At 42.4% G+C, this 20,851-nt stretch overlaps 1 protein-coding gene across 1 annotated transcript in view; it reads left to right on the top strand.

Annotated features, from left to right (window-relative positions):
* Positions 1–18,558, top strand: part of peak1 (pseudopodium-enriched atypical kinase 1) — a 33,025-nt gene extending 14,467 nt beyond the window's left edge. Inside the window, exons 2-5 of the mRNA XM_056239291.1 lie at positions 9,218–12,472; positions 14,015–14,232; positions 15,834–16,567; positions 17,336–18,558. Coding sequence (XP_056095266.1) covers positions 9,330–12,472; positions 14,015–14,232; positions 15,834–16,567; positions 17,336–18,499 — 5,259 coding nt within the window. The 5' untranslated portion in view covers positions 9,218–9,329 and the 3' untranslated portion in view covers positions 18,500–18,558. The remainder of the gene's footprint in view (positions 1–9,217; positions 12,473–14,014; positions 14,233–15,833; positions 16,568–17,335) is intronic.
* Positions 18,559–20,851: the final 2,293 nt, after the last annotated feature.

Raw genomic sequence — 20,851 nt, 5'->3', positions numbered from 1 at the left:
TGTTTACCTAGCAAGACTTTGACGCACATGCAAACAATGAACTTTTGTGAATTGCAGTGTCCCGTGAGTGTAACTCTAGCTCTGCGTTTACATGTGATGTGATGTGAATGTACGTCGCGTTGTACTGAGATGAAGGCGCCAGAATTGAACTGATAGAATGCACGATACTATGATTTTTCTTCAAAAGCAGATCGTGTAGAGTTTAAGTTTAAGTTGCTGGCGCTCATGCTTTGTTCGCGGTCGTCACGTGCGCATAGGAAACACGCCACCCTATCGGCAAGACTCATCGGCAGAAATATTCATATCGGCCGATGCCGATGATGGTCATTTTAAGCTTTTATCGGCCGATACCGATGTTGTCCCGATATCATCGTGCATCCCTAATAGTTATTTTAAGGTGAACAGGCCTTTTGGCTACTAGCCCATTAACTTCCTGTTTAAGAGGGCACATCTTGGCTGGAATAAGCTGGATTTATGCCGACAGTCAAAGGTTTGACTACGCAAGACTAAGCTTAGGGTCTGTTATGGTTCAGGTATTGATTACTTGATGAAACGTACAGGCCGAGTTCAAAGCCTCTGTGTGTGTGTGGTTGAATCCTTGCAGTATTTCCTCAGGACAGCTGCTTTGACTGGCTTAATGTGTGCAGGAAGATCACAGTCCATGGTGGCCCTCAGGGGCCCGTTGTAATCCTGAAGGCTTTTGTGTCATCCGACTTCACCCAGTCCTGCTCCGTCTTGCCATGCTCAGGGTGGCCTGTTATTGCAGCTGTGCAAAAGGATGCTGGAAATGATATCAGTCTCTCCCTCTCCTACTGGAAAATCACTCTTTCATTCTTAATATTTTCATAATAGAAACGGCGACATCCATAATGTGACTCATTTCCGAGTCAAACTGAATAGTTAGTGGGAAATAATGAAGGGTGGGACTTTGATCAAATCCATCATGATTTGATCATGAAAAGCAATTCGGTTAAATTCAAAATTGGTTTGCATAGCGCTTTTCTTTTTTAATGCAAATCGTTCCAAAGGAGCTTTACGAAGAATAGTGCATGATATCCCCGGCGAGCAAGACAGTGTCACAGAGGCAAGGAAAAAGTAAGTGGTTTGAGAAAGAAACCTTGGTAGGAAGCAAGACAAGGCAGGCTATAATATTATTAGATGATAATATTTTTCTCTGCCTCTGCAGAGTTGGTTAAATCAGCAGAGAGGAAAGGTCTTTTCAGAAGCAAAGAAGGTTATTACGTGCACTAACATGAATAACATGCACTTAAGAATAACATGAATAATCATCATGCATTGCATAAGAAAATGGATGTTCACCCAATTAAAAAAATTTAATAAATCATAATGTACTCACTGTCCTATCTTTGCAAAGCCATATGACCGATGTTCTTCCATGGAATGCATGCAACTAGTCATCCCAACAATCCACTAGTCAATTAGTGCATTTGACTTGTTTATCTAGATTTTTTGTATTAAAGCACCATAGACTTTCAGATGGAGAACTTTATCTGTTGCACCATACCATCTTTGGGGTTTTTTGCATCCCACCACAAGTATTGTTTTTAGACGCTGTCAGGTTTAAAAAAAAGTTTATGAAACTCCTGCATTTGATTCTATTCTTTTGAATTCTGTCTAGATGGGTTTTTTGCAAATGCATTGGAATGAGCCAAGACGGTGGACAAAATAGGAGAATACTTAAAATTCATTTAATGCTGAAAACTGATAAAAAATTGTCAAGTTTTCAATTAATTAAATTTCAACTTTTTTGTACATATTTGGAGTACCTATAGTAGAAATTGAAGTTATTCTAATTGAAAATGACACTGACTCTTTTTTTTCATGTTTAATCCATCTTATTTTTAACGTAAGAGAGGGCGGTGCCATTTAAAGTGGATGTGTCTGGCTTCCTGTGTCATTTCGCTTCCACTTATTTTTAGCTGTACAAAACGGCTCATTTTGCTGCCTGATACTGCAAACTGATATTTCTTACCATATTATTTAAATGTACTGTCGTAATTACTGCACTTTCTTATTCTTCTCGTTATTTCTCTATAGCGGCGAATGAATCAGAAGTCTTGCACATTTACAGAAATTGGCTTACTTCAACATGGCAAATTAAGGTGGAGAGTGTAAATCTGATGCTGCTTGCTCTTTCAATCTATTTAAGTGCTAAATAAATAAACGTGATGTGACTATACCTGATTTGAGTGCTGTATTGCAGAGCTCTTGCAAACAAATCCACATATCTGATGCTTTCTTAACTGCTTTTTTCTCACCGCTGTCATTTTTGTTGTGTTTATTTTATTTTTTTATCGAGAGGAAAGTGCACCGTTTATATTTACATATTCATCTAAATGGCGCTCTCAGCAGTGTGGGTGGTGTTGGATCTTCCCTAACAGTAGTACTATATCACTGCTCAGGTATTTCAAACTTTTTTTACCACTAAGCAAAGAACAAAAAAAAACTTTTGTCATGAGTATCGGGGCCTGTAGTGTATATAGAGAGCTCCAAATCACTCAATATGGGGATGCTGCCTTACAGGGCTACAAATAATGCCAGTGACGCAGCTCACTAGTTTTTGGAACAGACCCATAATGTTGCTCTTCTCAGTGATTTGGAGCAGCTGTTTGTGTGCATGCTCGTATTATCTTTGTCCCGCATTCATGAATTTCCTGTCCTAGTTGCATTAAACATGTTTAGTTCCTTAGTAAACCTCATCTAAAATTATTTCAGTCATGAGTTTGTCGAACATATGCGGAATCAGTCACCTGCTGGGAGAGGGAGAGACTGGAGCGATGGAAGGAATAAAAGAATAAGATGAATCTATTGTGTTGTGAAGATGAGTCGGTTATGTAACGCTCCCATATGGAAGCTGCATGCATACTGCCGGGGGATGCCAGCAAGTACGTGTGTGTGTGTGTGCGCGCTGCAGATCAGTTTCTCATTATTATTCACTCTGTGATTAGAGTAAAGCTTTGATCCTGTATTCAGCTCACTGAGGGAATCTGTCATCCCTTTGATGACACACACTCACACACACACGCACAATGGTAAATCTGCATGAGTCGGACTGAGCATATTCTTCTCACGCCATTCTGTCAAACATGAGAAACATGCTTTTGTTTTTTATCAGGATTCAGACTAATCACCCCTCTTATTTGTGATCGGAAGAACAGTGAGGTGTGCGACTGTGCGTTCAAGCATTGTTAGGTCAGATTACAAGAAAATTGACTTGGCAGTTGCTTATATTACACAATCTTACAGGACAAAGGTGATCGTTATAGGAGACATGATATAAACAGGATTTTTCTTGCTCTTTTGAAATAAGTTCAATTCTAAGGGAGCTTTTACACTGGGCTCGTTTGCTGCGGTCTGAGCCCGAGCGCCCCGCAGCGTTGGTCTGGTTTCACACTCAACTTGATTCTATCGAACCCTGGTGCGATTGCGTGCATATTACGTCATCGCAAACGTGCACAGCGGATGATAGAAAACAGAACGCGGGTCAATATTGTGTTTTTTATTAATTCGCTGCTATTATGCGCAGTTGAGTGAACAATACAGGTTTACTGTGCGTGTGTCACATAAGGTGGCCCTCTGCTGCTTGCAAACGGACTCTTTTGAGGAGACGGAGGATTTCCAAATTCGGTGCCCTGATTTCACGCACAATGCACGAATACACTGCAGGCTCACTCTCGCTCGTATCCAAGGTAAATCATCAACACTATCATCCCTTACAAGTGTTTTATTTAACTGAATACATCACAATAAGCTAAAACGCAACGCATGCGCAGGTCACTTTACTTCCTGAACAAGTGCGCACCCGAGTCCGTTCACATTAGCGATTTTTTTTATGCGAACCGTGCCCCCTTCCGAACTAAACTGCCAGTGTGAAAGCCCCCTTAGAGTTCACTCCCCACATTTACATTTTTTTTTTTTATTACTAGTTAGTTGCAGGTTTTGATTGGACAAAAATCTGTGTAGTCCAGGATGAGTCATCAATACAATTTTCCCAGAAAAGACAAACATAAGCAGAATCAGGCTCTGTTGGTGTTTACACCTGGTATTAACATGTGTTTTGGTCGATCAGATCACAAGTAGACGAGGGAGACACATTCACGTTTACACCTGGTATTTTAATCTGTATCTTTTTTCGCTTTCAACCACTTCTGTCCTGATTTCTTTGAGGGGAGGGTCAAATGGACATTCGATCTAATGGACGAAATAAGGTCGCGCTCGGAGCTCTGACCGCTGCAAGACCGCAGCGAACGCTGTGAGTGTGTGTTAGAAATCAGGAATGGTGAGAGAACATTGTGTTTGGTACGTTTTTCATCTTCAAACCAAACTTGGGTCTTTAACTGACAAAGTTTAAATCCCGTCTTACTAGCTCGCTTCCCATTCCCGTAATGTTTACGCATTAGATCAGTAGACAGAGAGTAGGTGGTCTTTTGTGGATGTTCGAACACATTCAACCACATGAGTGTTTACACTACAAAAGCAATCCAGTCAAAGGTATTTTTGACTACCTCTGGAAGTGGCTGAAAGTGGGCAAGCTCAAAACGTTTTAGACCCTTTTTACACCTGTATTTAGAGGTGTCCACTTGTGATCCGATCTACCAAAACGCATCTTAAAACCAGGTGTAAACAGGGTCTAGTTGAGGGTAGAATTTGCACCTTCAAATATCACTATTAGCATCTCAAGTGCCATCCATTGTTTGTTTTTATCTGTTTAATTTTTTCCTGCATAATTTTTAATGTCACATTTTTATGCCTAGATTGTACAACAGGCAGGATGTTTCACTGTCTTGAATTTTAAACCCCCAGGAGAAATTTGAAATGCACATGCACTGCATGAAACCTTTACATCCCATGATGCATTTCTCTTTGTGGGGCATTATATGCACTCATCGATTCAATCGGACAACAGGGAGCCATCCACTAGCAGCCATTAGTTCAGATTGAAGAAACGTAAAGACTCCACATGGCTCTTTACGCTACACTGATGGATAATGATTTCTGTTGTCCAAGAACATCACCCTGAAGATCCCATTGGTCACTGAGTAACATACCCTACCAGAGGTTTCATTTAAACATCATTTAAAATGCAGGCAGAGAGACTCCAAGCCGAGTAAAGAGCTTCTAATGTCATAATGGATCTTATCGTAATGTCTTTCCCTCTTAGCTTTCCACAGACTCTGGTTTCCCAAGCTAATTTGTTTAGGAGCATGAAGGAGATCATGTAATATTTTCTCCCTGACTCTTTCTTTGTTGCCCATTCATGCATTCGTTGTTTAAAAGCCCATGGGCGCTGTTCGCCTTCATAGCAGACAGTGATGAAGATTAATCATCTTTTTCAGGTGCTGATTATTCTAGACAGGTGCCAGCTGTGTTCAGGAAGCGGATTTTTTGGGGGTTTGGGGCATCTCTGGGTCAAATGTTTGTTGGAATGTGGGCAGATGTAATGAATCTCAGGCTCAAGGGGTCAAACGATGATTTTAAGGATCTTAAGGGTGTTGTGGTAAGTCAGACATTTTTTGCTCCAAGTTGTGTAGAGTAATTTTGGAACCTGCATTTCAGGCCTGTGTGCATGAGCTTTTAGGTTGTCATGGTAACCCAGCAAGACCTGCCAGTGGCGTTGAGTCATTTCCAATCAGTCTTATACTAGCACCGTGAACTTGCATCCTGCTGTTCACATGCAACACAATACCATTGGTTGTGTGGATCAAAAATAATTAGTTGTTTGGTTCTCTTTCTAGATCTGTTGATTACATAATTGGCTGTGTGTGTAGTGCCTATGAATATGTATTTGTGTCAAAGGCACAAGGATACACAGTTTTATGTGACTGCTGTGGATTTATTTATTTATTTATTTACTTTTTTTTCTTCTCTTGCACAGTTTCTGGTGTTTCTGGAACACTAATGCCGAATACTTTAAAACTTTCCAGCTCCATTTTACATCTACTGTAACTGATCTAATTGTATAACTTCTCTGTCTGCTGAAACTGTACAATCTGCTCTAGCTTCTGTTACACTATACCTTCTCTAGTTATTACTGTAACTCAATAACATTGAGTAACTCTTGCTGCCATGAACCTATATCTGCTCTATCTACTGTAATTTTATACCTACTCTATCTGCTGTAACGCTGTATTTGCTCTAGCTTCTGTTACTCTATAACTGCTTATTCTATAACCCCATACCTTCTATAGTTACTGCTGTAAAACTATATTGCTCTAGTCTAGCTACAGATGACAACAAGAAACAAAATCATTTAAAACAAGAGCCAAAGCAAATACTTTACATTGTATTGACATTTTTATATAGAAACAATACAGAAACAAACTATATGTGAAATGAGATACTAGTAACACTTCCAGATATTCCGTATCATAACAAGCAAAGCGTCTCAACTGAGAAAACGCTGCACTGGCGACGAAGTGCTCTCAATCGCCCACAGCTAGGCGTTTTCAGCTGGCTAAAAAACACTTTGGTGGACACACGGCCTAACTCTACATTTGCTCTTGCTTCTTTTGCTATATAACTGCTCAGTCTTTCTCCAGCCCTATACCTGCTCTAGTTACTGCTTTAACTCTATATACGTTCTATCTGCTGTCATTTTATATCTATGCTGTCTGCTATAACTTTTAAAATCTGTAACTCTAGCTGCTCTAGATCAATCGAATCATACCTACACACTGAACACCCCGCACATCTCAGTCACTGAGCGTCACACACACTGGCGGCTCTGGAGAGAGTGTGTGAGGGTGGAGTTTAGATCTGAGTGGTTGGAGTGATGTCATCACTCAGGTATGTGAAACATGAGAGAGACTCAGTGAAGGAGTCAGAGAACAACAAACAGATTGTACCGAGACAGAGAGACTCTTTACTATTTTGTCATATAATTGTTCAAATGTGTCATATTTTATTCAATGTGACTTGCAGATGTTGTCCCCTGTATTAACTTGGTGTTGTTTTCCTTTGCCCGAGGGCTCAGTTATAGTGGTTTATCTATCAACCCTCCTGGGATTTGAACCTCAAAGAGTCTCAAGCTCTGGCCTACAGAATCAGGAGCCTCAAGGTTCTTCTCAAAATTGTCCCTGTTTGCTGTCAGGAGGAGCATTTCATGAATAACCACACTGATTTTATCTTTTGTGTGTGTGTGAATGTGGCAGTATGTTCCTCAGTTAGACAGCAGTGCCATGTTTCCTGGCACTGTCCCAAAACACATCCCTAAAAAAAACACCACATCTGCCCATTCACTGCCTTTTTGATTCTTTCCTAAGGCCATCTGGTGTGACTGTGCACACATCGTCCAGCCAAGACTAGTCTTTCTAGCTTATATCTTTTGTGCTACCTTCTTGGGTACAGTTAACAGTTGGTGGTTCAGAAAATATATTCCATCCATTCAAACAGTACTATGGAGACAAATTTGAATGAGACTATTAAAGCATCTTAGTTTGGTTTTATATATTTAGTAACAGGATTAGTTTCATTCTTTGCCTCATTTTAAATGTTTAACTTTGATGTTAAGTATTGTTTGTTTGGTTTTTAATAAAGCTATGCCTATGACTATGAGTGCAGACTTGAGTCATCAAATCCTGAAAAAAGAACAGTGGAGGAAGATAGGAGAAGTGACATGAACTCTAAGGGGGAAATGAAGGGTGGAGCGATGTTTCTCCATCTGTCTGAAAGCCATAAAGAGCTTCATTAACGCACGAGCTGTTGCTGCATCCTCCTGAGAACACTCTGTCTCTCCCTCTCTTGCTTCCTGTCTCTCTCTCTGTCTGTCTCTCTCTCATTAATCTCAGATGTTGTGCAATGGAATGTTGTTCTCAGTCTGCACTCTGCAGATGGATTTAGCAGAGAGCACAAAAATATATTTGCCCCTAGACAAACACACACACTCGCTCACTCATACAGGCATGACAATAGGAAGGAGCTCCGTTAACCCTCAGTATTGCACCGGTCAAAGTGTGTGTGTGTAGGTGTGTGAGAGAGAGAGAGATTAGAGTGGGTTTCTCTTATACCTAAATCCTGATTTGGATTATATGCAATTAGCTGGTCTGTAAATAGATATTTATTATGTTTTGATAGATTTAAAGCTAATGAGCTTTATAGATTTTATAGCTTTTTAGTTTCAGTAAGTCCAAACCCACATTTTCCAAACAGTAAATCTGAGATTAGTTTTAGTATGATTTACCAATGCTAAATCTCATCTAGAAGGCAGGTACAGACAGAATTACATGTGAAGTAATTTATGAGCCCTTTGCTTAATTGTTTTCTTAACCTTTTAAATGTATTATAAATGCATAACCATAAAGGTCCTATTCAGTATTGTGCAGCGAATAGTTCTGCCTATGATTTATATCTGGAATATTAGAAAACGAACAGTAGATCCTCTGTTAGATCAATTGTGTCTTTGTTGAGTCATGTTCTTCTGCGGTTTTTAGATGTCTAGTGTGCTCCATGGCGACATGAACCCTGATGATCTGACCATCGTGACCCTCATTTGAGAGTCTTTGCCCTGAACAAGTGCCAGCAACAGGTCACAAATGAAGAGTTTGTAAAACCCTGCCAGCACTCATCTTTCTTATTTATGTTCCTGACTGTAATGCATATGAATGTATGATTGAGTAGGTCATTCCACATGTAATAAAAATATTTGTGTATTGGGTTTGGTGAATTTTTAGAAGCGTTTCAAATGTTGGGAGAAATAGGACACAATTACAACCAGCATAATTTCATTACTTTTGAGGTCCAGATTTCTGAGAAGGTCCTCGTATAGTAAAACCTGACTAACTTTAGAATGAGTCTCACTTGCAAAAAAAAAAAAGAAAGTTCACAAATAAGACAGGCTATCTCTTAAAATCTTAAAACACGCAACAAATGTGTCTGCAAATGGTAGGGGCAGGGTTTATTCGGGATTACAGTTAAAGTACAAATTTGACTGTATGTGGTGTCAGTATGTCACAAGTCATGATGTTTACCTGCAACTGCTCAGCTCTGCGTTGTGATCCAAAAATAGAGCTGTGAGAGTCTGGCAGCCTGTGTTTGTGTATGTGTGTAATAGAGAGACACTAGAAATTCATGTTAAGAATAAAACTCTGACCCCTGCTGGAAAAGTGTAATGACTGCCTCATTCAGCAGCCTATATGTGAGATGAAACCAGTGATTACATTTGTTACCCTGGCTGACTCTCTTATTCTTTTTTTTGCAGGTACTGACAGCACAGTTTGTAAACTGTGTGTGGGTGTGAAGTTCAGCCTGCAGTTTGTGTGTGTGATGGAGGGATTTCCTGTTCACTGACCCTGCAGCATTGCCCTGCAGACATGTCTGCATGCAACACCTTCACTGAACATGTATGGAAACCAGGAGAGTGCAAAAACTGCTTTAAGCCTAAGAGCCTACACCAGCCTCCAGAGCAAGCCAATGCCACCAATGAGAGCAAGACGAACGTCAATGCCAAACTCACTAACAGCCAGAGGAGCATATCCTCATCCCGTGCAGGGCAGGTTCGCCCACCTGTCGCCAAGAAACCTACGATTGCAGTAAAGCCAACCATGATGCTGCCATGCTCTCCGCCAGGTCTGGACTTTGAGGGAAATGTGCCAAGGTATGCAGAGGGAGCACAGGTCACTAAGAGCTCACCTTTCACTCTGTGGAACAACAACAGCCTGAATAGCCAGAGACCTGCAGGAATAAACAACAATCAAGGGGAGGATTTGGTTGGGCAGACAGAGGCATATGGTGCAATCTCCCCACTGCCAACTAGCAGCCGGAATAACAATGGCTTGACGGATGTGCTGAAAGAAATTGCTGGTCTGGGATCTTCTCCAAGCTCAAGTAGAGATGACTTTTTTGGGCGGATCTGCAGTTCATACCGGCGCTCATTAGAGAGGGGCCTTACACCGTCACGCTGTCTCCATGCTGGGAGTAGTGGTAGAGGAGCAATAAAACGTGTTTCCCTCAGTGACAGTGCAGAGGTCATCAGCTCTGAGGGAGGACGTTTTTGTTATCCAGAATACTCTAGTGATGGTGACGATGAGGAGGATGAGAGTAGTGATGATGATGGAGAGCATGACAGTTGGGATGAAAGCGACGAGGAGTTGCTAGCAATGGGGATACGAATGCGGGGTCAACCTCGTTTTGCCAATTTCCGTGCAGCCACGCTATCCCCGGTTCACTTTGCTGTAGGAAAGAAGTGGAATACAGTGCCTCTACGTAACCGTTCACTGCAACGGTTCTGTGCAGTGGATTATGATGACAGTTATGATGAGATTCTCAATGGATACCCATCTGTTGACTCAAAGGGAGCGTCTGCTCTTCTGGGATATGCCTCTGATCACCAGGGTGGTGGCTTTCTGTCCACTTCTGAGTCCACCACCTCACCCGAGTCCTTGACTTCCCTGCCCGAAGAATCCTGCGCTGGCAGCAGTAGGGCCACTGGTGACCAGAGAAATGGTCTTCCTTTCACACCTAGTAAAGAACCTTCAGCCAGAGGACTGAGTTCGCCTAAATCCAGTGAAACTCATAAAGCTGTTCTAGCCATCCGACTGGAAGAACAAATTGACAATCAAAGGGAGGGTGGGGCTCTCCCTCAAGCTCTTCCAGGCCAGCCAATCACAATCAGCTTCAGCCCAACTGAGGAGCAGGCCAAGCCTTATCGAGTAGTGAATCTTGAGAAGGCTCCTATATGTAAGCCCTATACGGTGGTGGATGTCTCTGCCTCTATGGCCACTAAAGATGATCACAGTCACTCAAATGAAAGCACTCCAAAGTCAAGTGGGCACAATGTTGCGCTCTGCCCCTCTGCTGACCCCTGTCCTGTCTCACCCACCTCCCCTCAGTTCCCCAGATCTCCTGTATCACCTGTGGCATCTCCCTTCATTTCATTATCTCCATTGATGCCTCAATCTCCTACAGGTGCTGCCTCTGCAGGCCCAAGTGGTTTCCGCACAAAACCCGGCAGCATCCGTTACCAAGAAGTGTGGACATCCTGCACCAGCCCTCGACAGAAGATCCCTAAAGTTGATTTAACATGCGGCGGTGCCGCTCAGAGACTCATTAATCACAAATCAGCTCCCACATCTCCAACTGCAGGCTTCGGCTCTGCCCGTACGGTCCCGAATAAAACGCCCAACTTGTCCGAGATCAAATTCAACAGCTACAACAATGCCGGCATGCCCCCATTTCCCATCATCATCCGTGACGAGCCTGCATATGCACGCAGCTCAAAAAAAGCAGTGAAGGTTCCCATAGTAATTAATCCCAGTGCTTATGATAACCTGGCTGTTTACAAGAGTTTCCTGGGGCTCAACGGTGAGCTGCCGCATTCCAAGCCTAGGGCCGGAGAGCGAGTGGCCAGCCACACATATGAGGAGATTGGATCTTCTGAAAGTTCCCAGCTCTCTCCATCTGAGCAGACTCCTCCTCAATTGAAGCACACAACAGATGTAACGGTTACTGGGGAACTGAGGACCACAACTGTATTTGGGCAAACTGTAAACAATGGTAAATCCAGGACTACGACAGGTGTCTCGGTCCTCCCTTCTGGTTGCCTAAGCCCTAAACCAGCTGTTTTGGTCCACAGCAGCCTGGATCGTGTTCATAACCCCAGGAGTGAGCAACTGCCAGAGGGCAGCAGAGATAACCAGGTCACGCCAAGTGGAAGTTCAGGTCAGAGAGAGAAGGCAAGTGCTGTTCTGTCTCAGATTGTGGCCTCCATTCAGCCGCCACCTTCTCCTCCAGACTCCCCTGCTGGCCAGAGTAAGACCTGCAGTGCTGAGGAGCTTTACTCGCTGCCACCGGATGCTTCCAGAGATACTCTTAACCGACCTAAATCACTCCACTGTTCTGCAGAACCTCACAGAGACACACCACATAAACTCCTTCCCAAATCTCAGAGTGCCTCAGCTGCTGTACCGCCCACAAGCCCCAAATCTGAACCTTGTGCCCCGTTTCCCCCAGCCCGGTCTAGCTCCTCTCCTTACCACTCAAGCAACCTGCTCCAAAGGCACTTCAGCAACTGGACCAGACCAGCTGGGGCCAAATCTAATGAAGGAGAGACCAGTCCGGGTGCGGAGGGCAGGCGTCCGACTGACGGAAACAAGCCCAAGCGCTGGATATCCTTCAAGAGTTTCTTCCGCCGACGGAAAGACGAGGATGAACAGAAAGAGAAAATGGAGAGAGAGAAGGAAAAAGGGAAGTTGTTGGGATTGGATGGGACTGTCATCACCGTACTGCCTCCTCCACCTCTACAGAGACAGCACTGGTTTTCAGAGTCCAAGACAGATGACCCTCACCAGAAACCCACGATCATATTCACCTACAAATCAGAAAGCGTCACAGGTGGAGAGGAGGCGGAGCTTCGAGTTGAGGAGCACAAAGAGGGTATCACAGCAGAAGGTGCAGCTTCCAATCTGTCGACTCCACCCAAAAGCAGAGCCAGTCTTCTCATTAGCAAAGTCATGAAGTAAGCCATCATTCACTGTCAATCCCCCCTATTGTCTCTTTTGATGAAATGCAAAAAAGTTTTTGAGATTAGGGTATGTTAGCTTAGCAGGCTACTTTGCTAAACCTAACATAAATAAAAATAGAAAGAAAGAGAAATGTTTAACTTAAGAACTTAAAATACATTAATTTTTTTTTACCCCATTTAATTGGAATTGTAGCTTAATTGTAAGTTTTGATTTCTAATTATTCTGCATTCAGGTCATATTTAATTATTATTTTTCCTCTTAGTAGTAGTAAAAAAAGTAACTAGGTGATTTCCTAACTATATAAACCACTTCCTGTTATTTTAGTCATACCTGTGTGTGTGATCTGCGAAAGCAAAGGACTTTGATCCTGATATGTCACAATTGTGAGCTGATGAACAACCACAGGTAGATGTCTGTTAAGGGTTAATCATGTAAGGGAAATATTCATACCGAATGTTACAGCAGAGGGAGGAGGAATAAGAAAAACCGAATCCAAGAGAGTTTTGTCTATTAAGTATTTGAAAGCAAGGAATTCCTGCTTCTGATTTTAACTTTTGTCTTTGACCTTATCAAATGGGTGACTGTGTGAGCCAATATGGTGGGTAAGCATTACTTCCTCAAATTATTTTAAACAGACGAACACTTTACTGAAGCTCTTAGCTGGGTGCTTGTTTCAGTTGGTGTGTGTGAGCGAGTGTTTGCAGAGCGTTATCTGCCCTTAGTAAGAGAAAGAGATAGTTCAGACGCGTTGATTCAGGTTCTTTTAACAAGTTCAAACACTGAGACACCCAGATACTCTATCAGTTGAAGAAAAACACTTTTTTGTGGTGATATCTTCCCTTGTGTGTTTACAACACATTTTTGCACTGGTGTTTCAATAGAAGCATTAGGAATGTTATCTTTATTTTTCCAAAAGAACACCTTTACGTATTATAGATTTTTGAGGGTGTCATACTTTAATGGAACAGAATGTTTTTATATGTCCAGACATGCTCTGCCGGCAGAAGATTCCTTCCATTTAGCGTTCCTGGACCGGTTATTTAGGAGAGTAAGGTTGGCACTGGGATACAGGAGGGATGGTGCTTTGGAATCTATTTTGTGTTTGATTAGTCAAGTATAGATGGATGCCATCATGCTAATTAAAATTAAGTCTTGAACTAAAGCACTCTCACAATTATTCATTATTCATCTCATTTACTCACTCTCATGTCGTTCCATAACCGCATGACTTTATTTTTTCAGCAAGTAGACTGACTTACTCTTTCAAGCTTATAAAAAGGTGCAATAGCACCATCATAAAAGTGGTCCATCCGACTTGTACAAAGTCTTATGCAGCCATATGATACTCATATGATGAGTAAATAATGACAGAATTTTCTTTTTTATGGACTATCCCTTTCAAAAAAGAGGTAGTTCCAAAATTAGCTTTGTAGAATTACTGCATCTTCAATTTCTAAATTCTTGCTCTTTAGGTAAGAAATCTTTAGGCTGGAATAATTCTCAAATCTCAATCATTGTTTGTATCTTTCATTCAGTCAGCTTCCTGTTCAGAATACTGGGATCTCATCAGGCACCTCTCTTCCTGCTAAGCTGGAGCTGTCGCCCCTGCGTGAGCCTCCTGCCTCCTGTCCGCCCCCAGCGTCGCCCACCTCAAACAGCGGCAGCCAGGCAGAGCGAGAGGAAGAGGGATTCGCTCACACCATCTCACACTCTCCTGCGTCCAGCAGCTGCAGGGCCACGTACACCAACCTGGGTAAGTCAAACACACATACACACATTTGATGGGTCACTTTGTGTGCTCTGTCCATTTATTTGGGCCAGCGGCTGGAGGTTCTGACCTGATTTTGCCGGCTCACGTCGATATATTTAGGTTGTCATGGTAGCAGCATGTGCAAGAGCATTTCTAGACTCATAAACAAGATCACTCTCTCAATCTGAAGTAATTTAGCTGATTGAGTTTTTTCTGAAGTTTGAGCGGTAATAGAAGGTATGGTTTTGTCTCTTTCTGTTTTAGTTTTATTTGCATGAATTGTACCTCAGTGTATTTTATGTAGTTTTGCTTGCACGAAAAGTAAATTACAACATAAAACATTATTTTATATGTCCTAGAAATAGTGTGAAATCTTAAATATTTCTTATTTTGTCTTTTTATTTCTTTGTTTTAAAATGTTGTAAAATTCTAACACATTTGTTCATTTATGATTTTGAATTATATTTTCATTTCAGTTTTCATTGTGGTCTCAAACCTTTGGATGGCATGGCATAATCTATAATTATTATTTATGGTATGGCTGACCACTGATATGAATATAGTTCAATACTGTTTTTCCTGTTGTTGTTTTTACAATAAAGCTCCTAGAAGATCTAGAATTAAAATGCTTCAGACATTAAAACGTTATAATGTACAGAACATATTAATGCATGTAACCTGACATAAAGATATAATAATATACTGTTAGAATAGGAAAAGATAAATCCTGAAATTAACCGTTACAACAAAATTTAAATTTATAATACCCTGAAAATAACCTCAAATTTATTTTATTTTTTCACAAAATACTGGTTGTATATGTAATGATTTTACACACGTGAGGTTCAATGAAGAAGTTATGTGACAAGATGCAGTTATATGGCAGTATTCACTGTGTGGAAATCAGGGATTTCGTTTTTTTGGGACTTTAATGGTCACAGCTCTGAGTGACTGTTAGATTATGAGACCAAGTATGTCTAAATGGAGCTGTATGGCATCACACAGTATATGAGAAAAAAATCATGCATTTTCAGCTTTCCCGAGAGAGTTTGGTTGCTGATGGCTACTTCCTTCGCTCATTATTATTTTGCAGAGTTGACCTGATATTATCTCACAATATAGCATTGCTGAGCTGATGAACCTCTGAACTGCATAGCAGAACAGGTCTCCAAGGGGTTAAAGTGCTGCCTCTAATTTCGTACCACTGACTCTTTGATCGTTTTATAGACATGACCTACAAAAATCCCTGTCCTGGTGAAAGGGCCTCAGAGGAAGCCCCAGTCTGATTATTGGGAGATTAAAGCAGATTAGTGAAGAATGTTAGATGAGGTTTCACGCTGTTAAATAATTCCTAACTCGTATCCCACGTCCCTGCGGATGGAGCGTGTGTGAAACGATTTAAGACTGTTCATCCAGCAGATAGAGATATGGTAAAAGGGAACATGTAATGGCAGGATCAAGGTTAGACAATGTTACCAGCTTTTAAAGGAAATCCAATAGTGCACCAGTTAAGCTTTGTTGTTCAGAAGGATTAAAAAATGATCACATTTTCTTTTGATATTCCTCTCAAATGACACTGAGAATCCTCATCTCTCGCTCTACAGGTCAGTCCAGGGCCAACATGATCCCTGTGAAACATCCCAGACATCCTAAAGCATCTGATGACACGTTAACCTCCGACCCAGAGGTCACCGAACCCACGACTAAATCCACACCACCTCCCCTGCCCAAAAAGTCAGTCCCACGTGCTCAAACAGAGCCATCCGCTCTAGGTAGAGAACTCTCTGCCCAGCGACCCAAAGGAGAGGCCAGACCAGGCGGGACCAGTCTGAGCGTCGCCAATCCGCTGTACGATCTCGAGTCCACATGGGACACGACCAGTCAGAGCTCCTCACTCAGCTCGGAGGCACGACATCCCGACGAATCCGGAGACTCCCTGGAGCGTCCCGTGGGTGGGCGGAGCCTGTCTTGCCTGACCAACAGCAGCTCCATGCAGGGATGTGACCGGCGGGGCTACCGCAGCACAGAGAGTCTGACGGCCCGGACACAAGGGGCGGGGAGACCCGCTAAAGGCCAGAAACAGGTGCCGTACAGAGGCATGGAGAGCTGGGAGGAAGTGGTCGGGAGGATCCGAGGACTGCACACGGACACCCTTCGTAAGTTGGCAACCAGATGTGAAGATCGATTCATGGCTGGACAAAAAGATCATCTGCGCTTCGGGACGGACAGCTGGTCTCACTTCCGGCTGACTGCGGGGAAACCCTGCTGCGAGGCAGGAGACGCCGTGTACTACACAGCATCTTTCGCCAGAGAACCTCTGGTGAACTACGCCGTCAAGGTGAAAGCTCAGTCTTATACATATTTACTGTGGTATGATCTTTTAAAGGAATAGTTCACTTCAGAATGAAAATTCTGTCATCATTTACTCACCCTCAAGTTGTTTCAAACCTGTGTGAATTTCTTTCTACTGCTGAACACAAAAGAAGATATTTTGAAGACTGTCGGTCACCAGACAGTTGATGGACCCCATTAATATCTATAGTAGGAAAAAAATTGCTAAGTCAATGGGGTCCATCAACTGTTACTTGAGGGTGAGTAAATGATGACAGAATTTAAATTTTGAAGTGGACTAATCGTTTAAGGCAGGAAAGTCAAGTAATGGCCACTTGTGCAGCTCACAAACATTGCTTCTTACAAGAACAGCAAGAGTGATTTGACTAACAGTTGATTGAGTCTGATGTGCTCATGTTGCTTAGCTAATGGATCGATACTTTAAGCAGCATAAAAAAACAGCACATAGTTCGTCCCAGTGCATTATGAAATGATCTGCGATGGATACATTTGTTGCTTTTTGTCCAAAATAAATTATCTATCTTAGCAAGCCACTAATTATCCTGCTATTTATGCTAATTATCCTATTATCGTTAATTGCCATTACCGTTGCTTACATAGAGAATCGAACGGCTTATAAACCATAGAAGATGGGCAAGTACTCTGAGTTTTGAAACTTTTGTCTTGGCAGTTTTCCTTTGATACCTTATAATGTTGCCTATGGAGATTTGCATGTGTATGTAGAGATTAATTTTCTCTTTCTGTCTGATCTCAGATCTGTCGGGGTGTGGTGAAGGAGACTCAGCAGCAGTTTTTTCACAGCCTGGCAGTCCGGCAGAGTATCGCTGTGCACTTCAACATCCAGCAGGACTGTGGGCACTTCCTGGCAGATGTTCCGGCCCGCCTGCTTCCTTGGGAGCGAGAGGAGGATAGAGAAGATGAGCGAGGCGGTACGGAAGGAGGAGAAGAGGGAAAAGGAAAGGAGGACGAGAGAGATGCGGCAGGACCGGGCGGGAAACTCTGCAGCCGTGTCGTGGTGATCACTCGCGAGGTGCCGTTCCAGACGGTGGCGGATTTCGTCCGCGAGGGCGTGGAGCGACACACACGAAGCCCTGAGCTGTACGAACGGCAGGTGTGTCTGCTCCTGCTGCAGTTGTGTGCGGGACTCGAGCACATGAAACCCTACCATGTCACGCACTGCGACCTACGCCTCGAGAACCTCCTCCTGGTGCACTGTCAGCCCGGGAACCCTTGGAACCTGGAGCTGCTGGAACCGAACAACAACACGGCGTCCGGGTCTTCCTCCACTGCGGCTTCCGCTTGCCCCGCCCGCCTCATCATCAGCAACTTCTCTCAGGCTAAACTCAAGAACGTGGTGCTGGAACCCGCTTCGCTCCGAGACCAGTCCCGTCTCGCACCAGAGCTCCTCACTGCCACGCAGTACCGCAAGTGCGATGAATTCCAGACCGGCATACTGATCTACGAGATGCTGCATCGACCCAATCCGTTCGAGGAAAGTCCGGCGCTAAAAGAGAGGGAGTACTGCAGCTCTGACTTGCCCCAGATCCCACTGCGCTCTCTCTACTCTAACGGTCTTCAGCAGCTCGCCACGTTACTGCTCAACCCCAACCCTTCTGAGCGCATCCAGATGGGGGACGCCCGGGCATGTTTGCAGTGTCTGCTGTGGGGCCCGCGAGAGGATCTGTTTAATTCGCTGAACCCTCCTGCCGGGACAGTCCAGCGCCACACCGTCCTGCAGAACTGGCTAGACCTGAAGCGAACGCTTATGATGATCAAGTTCGCCGAGCGTTCTTTGGACTCGGGCTGTGGCGTGAGTCTGGAGGACTGGTTGTGCTGTCAGTACCTGGCCTTCGCCACCACCGAATCTCTCAGCAGAGTGATCAAGATCCTGCAGCAGCCACAGGGCGTGCTTATCTGATCAATGAGGCTTGGACGTGTTCACATGTAATTTTATTTGAGGAAACCATATCATCTGACTCTGTTAGTGAATGTGTTTGGGTTTGCTTTACTTTTAATACCATGCAATACCATGCAGAGAGTTCGATCAAACCGTTTACAGGATGAAAAGTGACAAAGTGAAGTCATGTTTAACTCCACAGATAATGGCACATTTATAGAGCTGCTTTTATAAACAAAGTGAAACTGCATGACGTGTGTGTATGCGTGAGCGTGTTGTGGGTTTTCCGCCAGTGTGTTTAGTTATGCTTTTCATTCTGCTGTAGGGACTCGTGTATATCAGCAGAAAACCACTGATCCAACATCAGCTGCATTATGATTTATGATTCCACTAACTCATGAAACTATTGGATAACTATTATGTAATCATCACATATTGGAGTTTGTGTAAGGAGACCTTAAATAAGGGTCCTCCATTAGGTCACTGAATGAATGAAATTTAGTCTAACATGCCTTACTTTATGTGTCTATGTATGTGTATATATATATAGAGAGAGAGAGATTAATGGAAAGAGAAAAACATTGTTTAATCAGTCATTTCAATCAAATGTTTTTATCAGATCCTGATATATCATACAGATTCGTTCGAGAGTACAGATTGGATATTTTTCTACCACAAGAGCACTGTAAAGCTTACCAAAGACTAAACACTCTGAACCACACAGAACAAAACAATATTTTTGCATTTTACATAGTCAAAGAGCAGATATTAATACTCTCCCTCATAAAGAAAGTGTCCTTATGTACCTAAAACAAATGCAGTTTGGTTCTTTAGTAGTACTTTGGCTCTCAAAAGTACATAAGAGCATTGGTACATACATTTCCAATCACAGAGATTGGCACCAAACGCGCTGCAATCAAACTAGAGTCACTCCAGATTCAGATCGTAGCGTTCACACTTGCAGAAAAGGCTCTGAACTGCTTTTGAGACATATCTGGATTAATCTAACCCTGACCGTACAGAATTACGAACCGAATATCGCTATACGTATGTATGTGCAATCATTAAAAGTAAGTGTTAACATTTGTTACAGTATTTTAAATATATTTAACGCACTTGATATTCTCAGCATGCAGTTATTCTTTCTCTTCCCGTTTCTGTTCGGCACATAATTGATGAGAATGCGAGCTCTGGGATCAGACCCCCCAGCCTCATATGTGAGGATATTTGATTGTGTGTTGTGAATCATTAGTTTGAACCAGGGACGGCACATTCTTCAGCATTTTGTCCTTGTTATAGTGTTATTTTGATGCGTGAGTGTGTTTAAGGCAATGGCAATGTAGAGATGGACATTAGAGTGAAGCATCCCAGTTTGCTTGCTTCTACTGCATACTACAGGTGTGTACTTCAGTGGTGATTGGAAAGTATATACTCTTTCTTGAGTATGTAGTGTGCTAGTATTGCAATATATATCAAATGAATGCATTGTTTGTATGAAAGTGTTAACATCTAGCTAACTGTATTATTACTTTTAGATTTATTTAAAACTGCTGTGGCAACTTTGGCCTTTGGATGTATCATTTTTCACTATTACAACAAAAAAAGTTAATGAACTGTTACAATCCCTCAATCCTCTTACGCACAAGTGGATTATGGGTAATAAGGCGTCCACAGAAAGAGTATTTCACACAGGCATTTTTACGAGATTATTTTTATTAATCTTTATTGCATGGACGGTATGCAAATTGGGATGCAGATATTGTCACGGTTCCCTGTTTTTATTTTTATTTCATTAACATATTCAGGTTGAAAGAAAGGGATTGCCAGAAAGGGATTTTTATGATTGATAGTGCATGAGAAACGGTTCGTGTGATGTCATTGGATAGAGTCTCTGTCAATCACAAAGTAGGGCGGGAACATTGGTTTGCTCCTGTCTTCCATTTCCAAAGCATTAGTGAGAAACAATGTTGTGTGTGTGTGTGAGAAAGAGATATTTCGGTGTGTGTCACGCTAAATGTTTGCGGGTCACGCCGTAGAAATATGTTGTATTGATTTATATTTGTATATAATAATTTGAGTGTAGTTTAAATTCATTTTAGCATTACGGGCACAATTCTGTGTCACAGGAAGAACTTGAGCGAGAGAGTGAAAGTATCAGCAGATGTCTGTAACCGGGAGAACGTGTGCGAGTGTGTTTTTCCTCGTCCACCACCATTTCATCAGTTTTATTCACATCATTTCACTGAAATCATGTATTTACTGTTATTTACAAATGTTTATTTGCCAGTGATGATTTCACAGAACTGCTTTTTACCTACAACTGCATATCTCATGGTATTTAGCTCTACATTACTGAGTTAACTGCTCATAATA

The sequence above is a fragment of the Rhinichthys klamathensis genome, unplaced genomic scaffold (assembly GCF_029890125.1).
Source record: "Rhinichthys klamathensis goyatoka isolate OS25496 unplaced genomic scaffold, OSU_Roscu_1.1 h1tg000557l_1, whole genome shotgun sequence".
Classification (NCBI taxonomy): Eukaryota; Metazoa; Chordata; class Actinopteri; order Cypriniformes; family Leuciscidae; genus Rhinichthys; species Rhinichthys klamathensis.
The sequence above is the reverse complement of the archived record's forward strand: the minus strand, read 5'-3'. Positions and strand labels throughout refer to the sequence as shown.